The sequence below is a fragment of the Poromitra crassiceps genome (genome assembly GCF_964638095.1).
Source record: "Poromitra crassiceps genome assembly, chromosome: 14".
In the NCBI taxonomy this organism is placed as follows: domain Eukaryota; kingdom Metazoa; phylum Chordata; class Actinopteri; order Beryciformes; family Melamphaidae; genus Poromitra; species Poromitra crassiceps.
The window spans coordinates 40,291,606-40,306,753 of record NC_139633.1 but is presented as its reverse complement, the minus strand read 5'-3'; the positions used below and the strand labels follow the sequence as shown (position 1 = coordinate 40,306,753).

At 43.2% G+C, this 15,148-nt stretch overlaps 1 protein-coding gene across 1 annotated transcript in view; it reads left to right on the top strand.

Annotated features, from left to right (window-relative positions):
- LOC310789200 (nephrocystin-1-like) overlaps positions 1 to 14,365 on the top strand; it is a gene marked incomplete at its 5' end in the record, with an annotated part of 69,212 nt that extends 54,847 nt beyond the window's left edge. Inside the window, 5 exons of the mRNA XM_083650787.1 lie at positions 444 to 543; positions 7,141 to 7,253; positions 12,946 to 13,019; positions 13,504 to 13,548; positions 14,009 to 14,365. Of these exons, the coding sequence (XP_083506913.1) occupies positions 444 to 543; positions 7,141 to 7,253; positions 12,946 to 13,019; positions 13,504 to 13,548; positions 14,009 to 14,287 (611 nt within the window). The 3' untranslated portion in view covers positions 14,288 to 14,365. The remainder of the gene's footprint in view (positions 1 to 443; positions 544 to 7,140; positions 7,254 to 12,945; positions 13,020 to 13,503; positions 13,549 to 14,008) is intronic.
- Between the last annotated feature and the right edge of the window lie 783 nt (positions 14,366 to 15,148).

Here is a 15,148-nt window from a genome sequence, read left to right as displayed (position 1 = left end):
GACTGCTCCAGTGGAGCTGCTCAGTGGCCATCAGATCAGACTGTGGTTGTACTGGTGAGCTTCCAGGTGTGAAAGTGTGTGTGAATGTAAACAGGGCGCTCCTGAAAAAGACAGCATTGCTCTCAGTGAGACTCCCCCTGTATAAATAAAGGTAAAAAACAACAACACTGATACAGACAGTTGAGCCTTCTCACTCTAAACAGTCTCTGGAGAGAAGCAGCCTTGTTTTCAAATTGGCAAGTGCATTTGTGAAATCTCATCTCCTCTCCTCTCCCCATTTGTCTTCTCCTGTCCTCTCCTGTCCCCTCCTCTCTTCATCTCCTCTCCTCCTCTCCCCACCTCTCTTCATCTCCTCTCCTCCTCTCCTCTATTAATATATTCTCCCCTCCCCTCCTTTCCTCCTCTCCACTCCACTCCTCTCTTCTCCTCCTCTCCTCTCTCAGCTCCAGCTGGTGTTTTGCAGCAGATGCTGCTGGCCAGGCGGCAGCCCAAGCTGATCGTCAAACTGAAATCAGCCAAAAGTCGGACCAGAACCCAGCTCAGGTGAGAGAACCACTGGAGAGCTTTAACACACCCAGTGGATGATGTGTTCAGCCTTCAAGGAAAGATCCACCCTCACATCCACTTAGGCCCAATCCCAATACACCCCTTGCCCCTATCACTTAGCCCTTAACCCTCGTTTGATGCGTTCACGTGTCCTGGTAGAGTGTCCCCATTCTTGTTGGGACAGAGACGTGTCCTGGTAGAGTGTCCTCATTCTTGTTGGGACAGAGACGTGTCCTGGTAGAGTGTCCCCATTCTTGTTGGGACAGAGACGTGTCCTGGTAGAGTGTCCTCATTCTTGTTGGGACAGAGACGTGTCCTGGTAGAGTGTCCTCATTCTTGTTGGGACAGAGACATGTCCTGGTAGAGTGTCCTCATTCTTGTTGGGACAGAGACGTGTCCTGGTAGAGTGTCCTCATTCTTGTTGGGACAGAGACGTGTCCTGGTAGAGTGTCCCCAATCTTGTTGGGACAGAGACGTGTCCTGGTAGAGTGTCCCCATTCTTGTTGGGACAGAGACGTGTCCTGGTAGAGTGTCCCCATTCTTGTTGGGACAGAGACGTGTCCTGGTAGAGTGTCCCCATTCTTGTTGGGACAGAGGGCTAGGGTGAAGTGGTAGGACTATATAGCCCACCAAACAGAGCTTCTTCAGAGGTAGGTTATGAGAAATCTCCCAGAATGCCTTGCGAATCATCGGCAAGATGGTGGCTAAGGCTAAAAGAAAACACAAATGTAAGCATTTTCTTTGATAGTAAATATTTAAAACAAGGCCAGGTCGAAACCTGGCATAGGGCCGGTGTGCTCAGTAAAGTGCAGAACTCTGCCAAGGTGTATTGAGTCATTGGGGCGCCGCGCAAATTTTTTTTGGCCCCTTGAAACCAGATTAGAGGACCATTTACATTAACACGTTCACTGCCAACGACGTATTACTCTGTCAAAAAAAATCCAACGGTTGACTGCCACTGACGTATTACTCCGTCAAAAAAATGAAAAAAAAAAATTTGACCGTGGGATGTGCATCTAACCCTTTTACATCTCTTATATAATTATTGGAGCCACCGAACGTTTACAACCCATTCCACCGACCCACTAAGTGGCGACAGTGCTCTCCTGACTAGAGGAAGGCAAGCAAAAAGCAGCCATTCTCATGAAAATGGATTGGCGAAAACGCTTTCGTTTTCGCGCTGATTGCTGGCGATGCGGGATTGCAAATTTGCATAATAGATTACAGGTGGAACACACTTTGAAACACGCAGCATAAATATGACCAGAATCGCAAAAGCTTCATCAAAGCTCTCAACCAAAACTCCAAGAAGCGAGCGAGTCCATCCAGACTTCCTCAAACAGCGGCCGCGCAGACAGGCAGCAGCAGCAGCAAAGCAGTGAGACTGGTGACAAGCTTGTGACACGGCCGCTGCAGCCAAGAAGAACGCCCACGGAGGGAGGAGTTGGAAGCAGAGGGGGGTTTCCTGCTGTTATGGAGGAAATTACTGTTCAAAACTATTGTTTAGATGTCTGACGTCTTACTGATGCCAAAAATGAATGGTTAAAGTGACTGTTCTATCGAATTTCACAAAAAGCCGTTTATCTCTGAATAATTTTTCTGACGCTGAAACCATGCAGTATTCAACTGCTAATGCTTACATAACTACTAACTCTACAAACTAACTCTTTTAGACAGAGAAAGCACACATTCCATTAGTTCTTTTGAGATATTGTGTGTTCACAAAATCTTAGCAGAAAAGAATCCTCGGGTCTTGAAAGATGAGCCAGAATCCTCAAAAAAAAAACTCTGGCAGAACCTACCTACAGTAAAAAAAAAACGTCTGGCAGTGAATGTGTTAAGATTAGACTGTTTTTCAGTCTTAACCATCAATTTGCTGAGTGAGTGGCACTGCTCTTGCCCAGATGTAGCCATATAGGTAAAACACTAATATTTTCTGACTCACCTCCACCACCACCTGCTGATGTCTATATTATTTAACCATCTCATTCTCTTTAACAGTCCAACATAAAATCTATCAAATAAAATTAAAGCAAGAGCTTGTCCTCAAATAAAATGAATATAGTGCAATTCAAAATAAAATAGTAGAATAAATTAAATTCAAGTCACTTTCAGGAGGAATACCAAAAACCTTGTGCAATGTCAACTGAGTTTAGCAGCAGCAGTCCAACATAAAAGCATCATCTTAACAGTACAATGGTGTGCAATTTTCAGTAACAGTGCTCTTAATTTTGGAGAAAGACAAAATGCTCCATGTAAGATGGTCACACACTGGACTGTACACACATCATTTAGACACAAGACTGTCAGTAGCATCCACACCCAACATGGGTCCATGTGAAAGCATGGGAATGCCCACTGGAATCGACTGGAATGAGGCACGGGACGTTTGGAAGAGTGTGCTGATGTCAAATGACGCTCCGCTGATGGGTAATGTGGCTAATATGTTAGCGGCTAACTGTTACTTGTCGTTACTTTACATGGCAGTAAAACGCCACCGAATGACCAAATTGATTTAACTTTTAACCATTTCGATTTCCACTCTCCATACGGACCCCCAGCATTGGTTAGTTTATAACGTGACTATATTTATAATGTTTATAACGTGCTCCAGCTTCCGGTTTATACTATCAGTCTGAATACAACCAGGGGTTGGAGCTATTGTGCAACACCGCAAACCGGTCGGAGTACGTTATAAACGTTATAAATTGTCACGACGTTAACAACTAACCAATGCTGGCGGTCCGTATGGAAAGTGGAAATCGAAATCGTTAAAAGTTAAATCAATTTGGTCATTCAGTGGCATTTTACTGCCATGTAAAGTAACGACAAGTAACAGTTAGCCGCTAACATGAGCTACACTATTTTTGTTTTGTGACGATTGGGGCGCGTCATCATCGATTACGTCGACTCGCCGAAATGTCCGACGACCGGCTCTTGTGGAACTCTCACAATATTAGCCAGAGGTGCATTACCGCCACCTACCGGACTGGAAAGTGGAAAGACATTACAACACCTGAATCCGTGCTAAAATGGTCTGGGCGACTGAGTGGAATGTAAGGGCCCTGCTGTGCATGCACACCGGCCCCAAAAATATCCTAACCATCCTACTTTGGATTATTATTTCATCGCATGATGAGTACACAAGTCACAACATGTACATGTGAGTGTTTCTGGTACTGTTGGAATGTGTATTTTGGGCGACTGAATTGGAGTAGGCAAAAGTACCATAGTCTGCGTAGCGCTAAGCTAAGTAGCAGTGAGGGCTCTACCACAGTTTGTACTGCACGCAGAGTGAAGATAAAGGCATGTACTAAACTCTCAAAATGTTGGCGTATCCCTTTAAGGCTGATTGTGCATCAGAGCCCATTTCCATGTTGCATTTCCCCCTTTGATGGATAAGCTGTGTCTCAATAACTTAATAACTTAATGTGCAATTACTGTCTCAAAGCTTTGCTTATATAGATCCATATACAACTGTGCAATATCTGACTTCTAGCCTTGTTTGCAGTCCAGTGTTGCTTGCATATACTTACACTGTAGTGTACATAGATATACGATTCTTTTTTTTTCTTATATACATATTTATAATGGTCCTTCTACCTCACACCTATTGTTTATAATGTAAATAGCCGTTTGTTTTAGCTTGTATGCATAGTTTGCTTAGCTTTTCTTTTTCCCTGTGTAAGAATATTGAGAGCAACATATACCGCAGTCAAATGACATACTTGGCCAATAAAGCTGATTCTGATTCTAAATAGATTTGATGTCTGGCAACAAACTGGTGGCGTCTGTCTGACTACTGATGATGAATCAGAATCTCCAAGGGTTGTCCCATTTCATAGGGCTAGATTTCAAGCAGTACCCCTCCTAACTGTTCTGGGGGGTTAGTCCAAAAACCCGGGGCATAGGGGTACAAGTAAGACATGGGATTGGCCCTTATTACACTGTTAGAACTCCACAGTCTTGTGATGTCTCCTCTTCTACGATGGATTAGGCATGGGCTATTCCCGGCTTTACCGGTTCGGTTCGGTGTACGAGCCCAAACCGGTTTGATCACGTGCGAACCGAAAAAAACAACAAAAATATTATATGAAAAAAAAAAAAAAAATTACGGTTAGGGATTTTTCGTATTAGCCTCTTCTCAAGTTGCACTAGTAGGGAAAAGTCTTATTTTGTTTATTATGTTGATGTTTGAAGAAAAGTTAAGCTGAATAGTTATGAGAAATAAAAACTGTGTTGTTACAGTTAAATGGTTCTGCTTATTTTTATTCAGTGTTAGTGCTGGTTGGCTTAGAGGTGCATTATAGCTATACCAACTGCAGTCGCATTACAGTCATTTATGGGGTACACTATATATATAGATATAGATATAGATATAGATATAGATATGTTTTTGGTAAAATTCGATATACCGGTTTGATATGTTTTTTGGGGAATATCGAACTGGTTTCAACATTTTCAAAGCGACCCATGCCTACGATGGATTTCTCCCTGTATGATTGTTGAAGTTTTGGGACTGACACCAAAACCTGACGTTTACGTTGATGTTTGAGATGACTGAAACATTGTCTGCTGTCACACTCCATTGTAGCTTCTGGAAAGATCTGGGCGTGTGTGTTACATGGTTCTGTGTGTTACAGGGTTCTGTGTGTTACATGGTTCTGTGTGTGGTACAGGGTTCTGTGTTACAGGGTTCTGTGTTACAGGGTTCTGTGTTTTACATGGTTCTGTGTGTTACAGGGTTCTGTGTGTTACAGGGTTCTGTGTGTGTTACAGGGTTCTGTGTGTGTTACAGGGTTCTGTGTGTTACAAGGTTCCCATGGCTCCTTGAAGTCCTTAAAAGTTTGTGCATTTGAGGGAGGGGGGAATCAAGGCCTTTCAAGTAAAAAAATAGAGTGCTTGAATTTATATATTTTGTGCAATATAGTTCTTCTTTTGATAAATATATATAAAACTATATATATATATATATATATATATATATATATATATATATATATATATATATATATATATGCTGCTTTGAGAAATTGTGACGGTCACGTGCGCGCATGACTGATTGAAGACAAATGATGCAGGTTGTACAACAGAAAGCAAGGATCCACCTTGATCCTGTCTTGAACTACAGTATATATATATATATATATATATATATATATATGAAGAGAAAGGAGAGTCCCCACGCACAGCCAGTGGAATGATCAGGTGCTGGTAGGTTGCAGGTACAAGGCACAAAACAAAAGAAGGTACCACCGCACACTGAAGTATAGCTTTACTGTGATTTATTCAGCAAACGACGCGTTTCGCTGTAGCAGCTTCATCAGGTTTGTGCTGTGAGTTAATGGCAGTGTTGGGCAAGTTACTTTCAAAATGTAATATACTACATGTTACTAGTTACTTTCATTTAAAAGTAATAGGTTACTGTACAATATTACTGTCTGTAGAGTAACTCGTTACTTATTACACTGCTTTTGCATTACTTTCACTGTAATAACAGCAGTATCAGAATGACATCGTCACCCCGGAACATCCCGAAAAATTATTTCAATCATCTTGAAGTCAGTGTAAACAATCAAAAATTCTAAATGTGATCCTTTTCCTTTGTTATTGTCATCTGTAGTGGTTATTTGCATAATACACTGTTTGATTAGGAAATGATTTAAATATGTGCTTTGATTAAAAAAATGTAACTCAATTTGTAACTTGAGTTACTTGACAAAGTAACTGGTATAATATTACTGAAATCCTATTCACCTTATGTAGCCACGCCCATTTGACCTGGTTGTGTGGTCGTTCGACGACTTCCGGCAAAAAAAAAAAGAAAAAAAAATGGCTGGCTGCTCCAATATAATCTAACTCTGAATTAACTAATAGCTTAGCCAATTGTGTGTAACATACCAAATAAAAGCAAACGGCAATGTCTAAGAATGCAACGCCATGTAACTGGCTTGTTAATTCTCGCATTCCAGGGAATTACGTTAACGTTTGCGGGTCTTATAGACGTAAGTGGCTCGAGCTGCGCTTGGAGGACAGAAAACCTTCTGAAGCTTTCTTTGTTGGAGTCCAGGTATGTTTTACAAGAAAGTGCTCGTCATTGTCGACGCTATTAAACATTATCTGACCTGGCTAACAGTGGATACTCCGCTTGCTCGCTGTGTACCGAGCTCAAAGTAGTAGGCTACGTTCTTTGTTTTACACCCTGCGCTGTCCGCTACAAAAACAACTCTCTTCTTCATGACGTTCTTTCATATTTGGCGCCGTGACCGCCGGAAGTGTTAATAGGACCCGGAAGAATTTGGCCCACTGTAAGGTCTGAACATAAGGTGAATAAGTAATAAGTTATATTACTGAGTTACTGCTAAAAGTAATATATATATATGTAATATGTTACTTTTGTAATGAGTTACCCCCAACACTGGTTAATGGTATGATTCTTGTTTGTTTTAGCCTGAGCATGCTTTTTTCTTTTTCTTTTGTGTGAGAGGACATTGAGAGTTAAGTGAACTGGAGCCAATTTCCTTGTATGTTTACATACTTGGCCAATAAAGCTGATTCTGGTTCTGATTCTGATTCTGATGCGTCCCCTGTCAGTGTCCTCCCAGACTCTCTGCTGCACTGTCTGAGCTGCGTCCACCTGCTGGCTCTGCACAGACAGCTGCTGGCTGACACACTGCTGATGGACAGGCCCACCATGCAGAGTGCAGGTAAACAAATGCCAAACAAAACCATCAACAAACCAGGTAAACAAACTCCAAAAACAACAACAAAAATAAACCAACACAAAACCTGCACATTTCTTCTAGCGACTCCAGAGGCCTGTACTACAAAGCAAGATTAGTGGTTTAGCGAGGTAACTTCAGGTTTAACCCTGGTTTAGCCGTACTACAAAGCAAGTTAACTTCTAATCACCATGGCAACTCATGCTGCAAAGCTAACCTGGTCCCGACCAGTAGCCTGTACTACGAAGCTAGTTTAATGCCTTATCCAAGTAAGTTTGAGTTTAAACCTGGTTTAGCCGTACTACAAAGCAAGTTAACTTTCAATCACCATGGCAACTGACGCTGCAAAGCTAACCTGGTCGCGACCAGGTTAGCTTCAGAGGATAAGATCAAAATCCATGACAGACCCATATAATCGGCTCTCTGGAGTCACTCACCGTTCATATAAGATCGCCATATGAAAAATAGATTGCAGTCAACTGAGAATATAACAAGAAAAACATTTGTGGCTCTGTAGGCTACATAATTAAATTAAGCCTACTTACCACTTTATGTCTTAACAGCTCAACTATGCGTGGAGAAATATGATCACTATTAATCACCGCAGCGCATATCATAGGCTAAACGGAGCCTCAAATGGAGTAAGGGTGATATTCTCCTACATGCCAGAAAAGCCTATACATATAATATAGATGGGATAAATATGGGATAGCCCCAATACTAAATATGCAGGCTTCTTGCATGTTTCAGCTGGAACTGTGTCCTGTAGGCTGTATGCCAATATATGAGCAAAAATAGGCTAGTTTTTATCAATGAAAAGTATGCCCGCATCGTCTCAATTCAGTCCAGCAGTTTTCTCTTTTATATTAGGATATCATTATTATAGCCTATATATGAATTATTCGATCAGTGCAACCACACACACATAATGAGTGATAGAGATCATTATTCATTGAGCATGCTTTCTAAATCTATGGTCTAAATAGGCTTACAGATTGTGGAAATTTATAGACTGAGATTACACATTTAATGTACATTTACACTCGCACAAAGCTGTAGGAGACAGAAATCGCTGATCAAAGTAAATCAAATGACTGATGTGAATACAAGCGGCAGCTTTAGACAGTCCTTCCCCCAACTATATCCAACGCGGATTTTCATTCTGCCATAGGTTACATTAAATATCCGCTAAAATCTCTGATCCCACTGTGGCTGCGCTTTTTCATTCAATGAGGAAATGGGTGTGGAAATGGGTGTGGGCGTGGATCAACTCAGCTGTTCATAATGTGATTGGCTAGCGCACCTCTTTCGCGTGGACGCGCGCCTGTGCACGAGCGAAAAATGTGCGCGTGCACAGGCAGATCCCAGGTCCACTTACCTAGTAGAAAACCAGCGTCGTAGTATCAGTTAACTAGATAGCTTTGATCCTGTTCAGTCAAACCAGATCAAAGGGACTTATCGCGGATCTGTTAAACTAGCTTCGTAGTACAGGCTACAGGTTAGCTTCAGAGGATAAGATCAAAATCCATGACAGACCCATAAAATCGGCTCTCTGGAGTCACTCACCATTCATATAAGATCGCCATATGAAAAATAGATTGCAGTCAACTGAGAATAGAACAAGAAAAACATTTGTGGCTCTGTAGGTTACATAATTAAATTAAGCCTACTTACCACTTTATGTCTTAACAGCTCAACGATGCGTGGAGAAATATGATCACTATTAATCACCGCAGCGCATATCATACACGAGTGAGGGTGATATTCTCCTACATGCCAGAAAAGCCTATACATATAATATAGATATGGGATAAATATGGGATAGCCCCAATAATAAATATGCAGGCTTCTTGCATGTTTCAGCTGGAACTGTGTCCTGTAGGCTGTATGCCAATATATGAGCAAAAATAGGCTAGTTTTTATGCCTCCGCCGGCGAAGCCAGGCCGAAGGCATTATGGATCCGGGTTGTCCGTCCGTCCGTCCGTACGGATGTTTGTTAACGCCATATCTGAGGAACGCCTTGACGGAATTTCATCAGATTCGCCTTAAACATTCACTTAGGCTCAAGGATGATCTGATTAGATTGTGGTGGTCAAAGGTCAAAGGTCAAGGTCACTATGACCTCTCGAACGCCATTTTCAAGCTTGTTAACGCGATATCTGAGGAACGCCTGGACGGAATTTCATCAGATTCGCCTTAAAGGCCGGCTTTACCGTGGGGAATATGAATATATATTAATTCTTAAAAAATCTTAAATTTCGAATCCGTTGAAATTTTTGAAATTGCTTGTTCACAGCCAGAGGAAAAAAAAAAAAAAAAAAAAAAAAAAAAAGGTGACGCGTTTCGACGCGAAACGCGTCACCTAGCCCAATTTCTTTTTTTTCTTTTTTTTTTTTTTTTTCCCTCTGGCTGTGAACAAGCAATTTCAAAAATTTCAACGGATTCGAAATTTAAGATTTTTTAAGAATTAATATATATTCATATTCCCCACGGTAAAGCCGGCCTTTAAACATTCATTTAGGCTCAAGGATGATCTGATTAGATTTTGGTGGTCAAAGGTCAAAGGTCAAGGTCACTGTGACCTCTCGAACGCCATTTTCAAGCTTGTTAACGCGATATCTGAGGAACGCCTGGACGGAATTTCATCAGATTCGCCTTAAACATTCACTTAGGCTCAAGGATGATCTGATTAGATTTTGGTGGTCAAAGGTCAAGGTCACTGTGACCTCTCGAACGCCATTTTCAAGCTTGTTAACGCGATATCTGAGGAACGCCTGGACGGAATTTCATCAGATTCGCCTTAAATATTCACTTAGGCTCAAGGATGATCTGATTAGATTTTGGTGGTCAAAGGTCAAAGGTCAAGGTCACTGTGACCTCTCGAACGCCATTTTCAAGCTTGTTAACGCGATATCTGAGGAACGCCTGGACAGAATTTCATCAGATTCGCCTTAAACATTCACTTAGGCTCAAGGATGATCTGATTAGATTTTGGTGGTCAAAGGTCAAAGGTCAAGGTCACTGTGACCTCTCGAACGCCATTTTCAAGCTTGTTAACGCGATATCTGAGGAACGCCTGGACGGAATTTCATCAGATTCGCCTTAAACATTCACTTAGGCTCAAGGATGATCTGATTAGATTTTGGTGGTCAAAGGTCAAAGGTCAAGGTCACTGTGACCTCTCGAACGCCATTTTCAAGCTTGTTAACGCGATATCTGAGGAACGCCTGGACGGAATTTCATCAGATTCGCCTTAAACATTCACTTAGGCTCAAGGATGATCTGATTTGATTTTGGTGGTCAAAGGTCAAAGGTCAAGGTCACTGTGACCTCTCGAACGCCATTTTCAAGCTTGTTAACGCCATATCTGAGGAACGCCTGGATGGAATTTCATCAGATTCGTCTTAAACATTCACTTAGGCTCAAGGATGATCTGATTAGATTTTGGTGGTCAAAGGTCAAAGGTCAAGGTCACTGTGACCTCTCGAACGCCATTTTCAAGCTTGTTAACGCGATATCTGAGGAATGCCTGGACGGAATTTCATCAGATTCACCTTAAACATTCACTTAGGCTCAAGGATGATCTGTTTAGATTTTGGTGGTCAAAGGTCAAAGGTCAAGGTCACTGACCTCTCAAACGCCATTTTCAAGCTTGTTAACGTGATATCTGAGGAACGCCTGGACGGAATTTCATCAGATTCGCCTTAAACATTCACTTAGGCTCAAGGATGAACTGATTCCATTTTGGTTATCAAAGGTCAAAGGTCAAGGTCACTGTGACCTAACAAATGCCATTTTCAAGCTCGGTAACGCCATATCTCAGTAACACATTGACTAAATTTCTTCACATTTGGCTCAAATATCCAATTCTGCACAGAAACGCCTTGATGCAATTTCTTCCTATTTGGCTCCAACATCCACTTGGACTCAAGAATGAACTAATGGCGGAGGCATAAGTCCGCGTTGCGGTCGTTCTAGTTATCAATGAAAAGTATGCCCGCATCGTCTCAATTCAGTTCAGCAGTTTTCTCTTTTATATTAGGATATCATTATTATAGCCTATATATGAATTATTCGATCAGTGCAACCACACACACATAATGAGTGATAGAGATCATTATTCATTGAGCATGCTTTCTAAATCTATGGTCTAAATAGGCTTACAGATTGTGGAAATTTATAGACTGAGATTACACATTTAATGTACATTTACACTCGCACAAAGCTGCTGTATGAGACAGAAATCGCTGATCAAAGTAAATCAAATGACTGATGTGAATACAAGCGGCAGCTTTAGACAGTCCTTCCGCAGACTATATCCAACACGGATTTTCATTCTGCCATAGGTTACATTAAATATCCGCAAAAATCTCTGATCCCACTGCGCTTTCATTGAATGAGGAAATGGGTGTGGGCGTGGATCAACTCAGCTGTTCATAATGTGATTGGCTAGCGCATCTCTTTCGCGTGGACGCGCGCCTGTGCACGAGCGAAAAACGTGCGCGTGCACAGGCAGATCCCAGATAAAGCCAGCTTCAGTTATCGAGTAGAAAACCAGCGTCGTAGTATCGTTAAACTAGATAGCTTTGATCCTGTTCAGTCAAACCAGATCAAAGTGACAGATCGTGGGTCTGTTAAGACAGTGTTAGTACAGGAACAGTGCTGCTTTGCTGATGCTGTTATTCTCTCTCTCTCTGCTCTCTCTCTGCCCTCTCTCTCTCTCTCTGCCCTCTCTCTCTCTCTGCTCTCTCTCTCTCATCTCTCTGCTCTCTCTCCCTCTCTCTGCCCTCTCTCTCTCTGCTCTCTCTCTCTCTCTCTGCCCTCTCTCTCTCTCTGCCCTCTCTCTCTCTCTCTTTCCTCTCTCTCTCTCTCTCTGCTCTCTCTCTCTCCCTCTCTCTGCCCTCTCTCTCTCTGCTCTCTCTCTCTCTGCCCTCTCTCTCTCTCTGCTCTCTCTCTCTCATCTCTCTCTCTCTCTGCTCTCTCTCTCTCCCTCTCTCTGCCCTCTCTCTCTCTGCTCTCTCTCTCTGCCCTCTCTCTCTCTCTGCCCTCTCTCTCTCTCTCTTTCCTCCCTCTCTCTGCCCTCTCTCTCTCTGCTCTCTCTCTCTCTCTGCCCTCTCTCTCTCACTCTGCCCTCTCTGCCCTCTCTCTCTCTCTCTCTCTCTCTCTCTGCCCTCTCTCTCTCTGCTCTCTCTCCCTCTCTCTGCCCTCTCTCTCTCTCTGCTCTCTCTCTGCTCTCTCTCTCTCTCTGCCCTCTCTCTCTCTCTCTTTCCTCTCTCTCTCTCTCTGCTCTCTCTCTCTCCCTCTCTCTGCCCTCTCTCTCTCTGCTCTCTCTCTCTCTCTGCCCTCTCTCTCTCTCTCTGCCCTCTCTCTCTCACTCTGCCCTCTCTCTCTCTCTGCTCTCTCTGCCCTCTCTCTCTCTGCTCTCTCTCCCTCTCTCTGCCCTCTCTCTCTCTCTGCTCTCTCTCTGCTCTCTCTCTCTCTCTGCCCTCTCTCTCTCTCTGCCCTCTCTCTCTCTCTCTCTCTCTCTCTCTCTCTCTGCCCTCTCTCTCTCTGCCCTCTCTCTCTCTGCCCTCTCTCTCTCTCTGCCCTCTCTCTCTGCTCTCTCTCTCTCTCTCTGCTCTCTCTCTCTCTCTGCCCTCTCTCTCTCTCTCTCTTCTCTCTCTCTCTCTCTCTCAGATGTGATGTGCAGTCCTGTGCTGTCTACCTTCCCTGTGTTGTTGGACCAGTCAGACCTGCTGGATGCTGTCAGGGTCAGTAGGCAGAGCTTCATACATACATACAGTATTCAGCTGTCAGGCTGCCCTGTGATGATGCTTGTCAGGGGGACGACAGAGAACAACTTCACGGTGCTTTGGTGAACCTGACTCTTTTCTGACAGAATATTATGTCGACTTTGTCAACTTTGAATACAGAACAACAAGGAACAGCGACGGCCGGTGTTAACTTGCCCCTCCCTGTAGTGTCCAGCAGCACTGTTCAGCACAGCACTCCACATAATAACATAACATTGACTTGTTTCATAATCCTTGAAACGGGTGTGATTCCAGACTCGATGAGGAAAACCTTTTGAAAATGTGATATCCATACTCTATATATCCATACACAGTTCAGCTTGTTGACTGGTTATGACTGGCTCACTGATTGGCTGACTTGTTGACTGGTTATATTGATTGACTTTTGGTGCTCTGGCTGATGTGGAGTTTTATTGTTTGACTGACTGGTGTTTTCCCTCAGAGCGCCTGGCTGGATGCTGAGAGCAACATGAGCAGAGCGCAGAAGGTCAGACTCTGTGTGTGTGTGTGTGTGTGTGTGTGTGTGTGTGTGTGTGTGTGTGTGTGTGTGTGTGTGCACCTGCGCGTGTAATACCTATACTAACCTGTAGATAGTGCTGTAATGCTGCCTGTCCATGTGTGTCTTCTGACCTGCTGGCTTTTCTCTACCAAAATGTTAACATAATTCCATTCTGATCAATCCTTTCTGGGTAACACTTTCATTAATGTTTAGTTAATGTTTAATAATGGTTAATTATGGGTTAGCTAATGCTTATTAATCATTAACTAACCCTTAATTAATATACTATTATTGCAAAGTGTTACCATGTGCGTGTGTGTATACAGTACATAGTTATTGCAGACTACTGACTTTGTGTATGAACCGTTCCTTCCTCCCTGTGTTTAATAACAGTTAATACTGTAAACTTAATTCATTAATTTGTATTATTATTATTGTTTGTTTGCAGAGAGACTTTCTCCATGTGAAACAGGAGTTCATTAAGACCTACATGTCATCAGTCTACTACCTTCTCCACTGCCCCTCGCTGCCGCGCCCCCGCTGGGCGGACCCGCCCTCTGAGGAGCAGCGGGCCAGAGTCATCTATGACACACTAGATGCCCTCAAACACGCCCAGCAAGCCGCCAGCCAATCAGGAACCCCGCAGGTCTTCCTCGAGCCCGCCCATCAGCACCTCGCCTTTGATGTCACAGAGTTGACCTTTGACCTCCTCAGTGTGGCGCGGTAACAGGTTAGGGATAAACACACGGCAACATCACTCAGTACATGGTACATTTTGATTGGAGTTCATTATGTTAAAGTAAAATTTGACTCAATATGTTAAATTAACTGTAGACATATTCTAACATTTTGACATCAATAAGTCTAGCCTGACATCACCAGGCCAATTCGCAAATGCGAATGAGTCTGGAAATTCTCGGTTCAATTTTGATTTCCAGGCCTAGACCAAAATGCAATCGAACACAATTGGACCTACAACCAATCAGAGCAACGAAATGTATGACATAGCTCACGCACTTCGAACCATCTCTGGCTCTCCTCTGTCAGTCGACGTATCAACGTAACAATATATTTGATAAACGGTTGTGATTGGCCCGACGGTTAAACATGAGCTCGCAGACTCGTCAGGTTCCCAGGCTACAATAAATCATTGCAACATTCATATTCAGACATTTAGGAAACAACGGGGCTTATGGGAAATGTAGTCTTAATGTTCAGAAACACTAGAACTTTACTACTGGTGTGAGAACAATCGTCTCCACCATCACAGTTAACAATGATATATTGATGCTTCAAAATGCTACAGCGGCTGGCCCAACTTTGAGTCCATCTGACACCTCCTACAGCTCTGACACCTCCTACAGCTCTGACACCTCCTACAGCTCTGACACCTCCTACAGCTCTGACACCTCCTACAGCTCTGACACCTCCTACAGCTCTGACTCCTCCTACAGCTCTGACTCCTCCTACAGCTCTGACACCTCCTACAGCTCTGACTCCTCCTACAGCTCTGACACCTCCTACAGCTCTGACACCTCCTCCTACAGCTCTGACACCTCCTACAGCTCTGACAGCTCTGACACCTCCT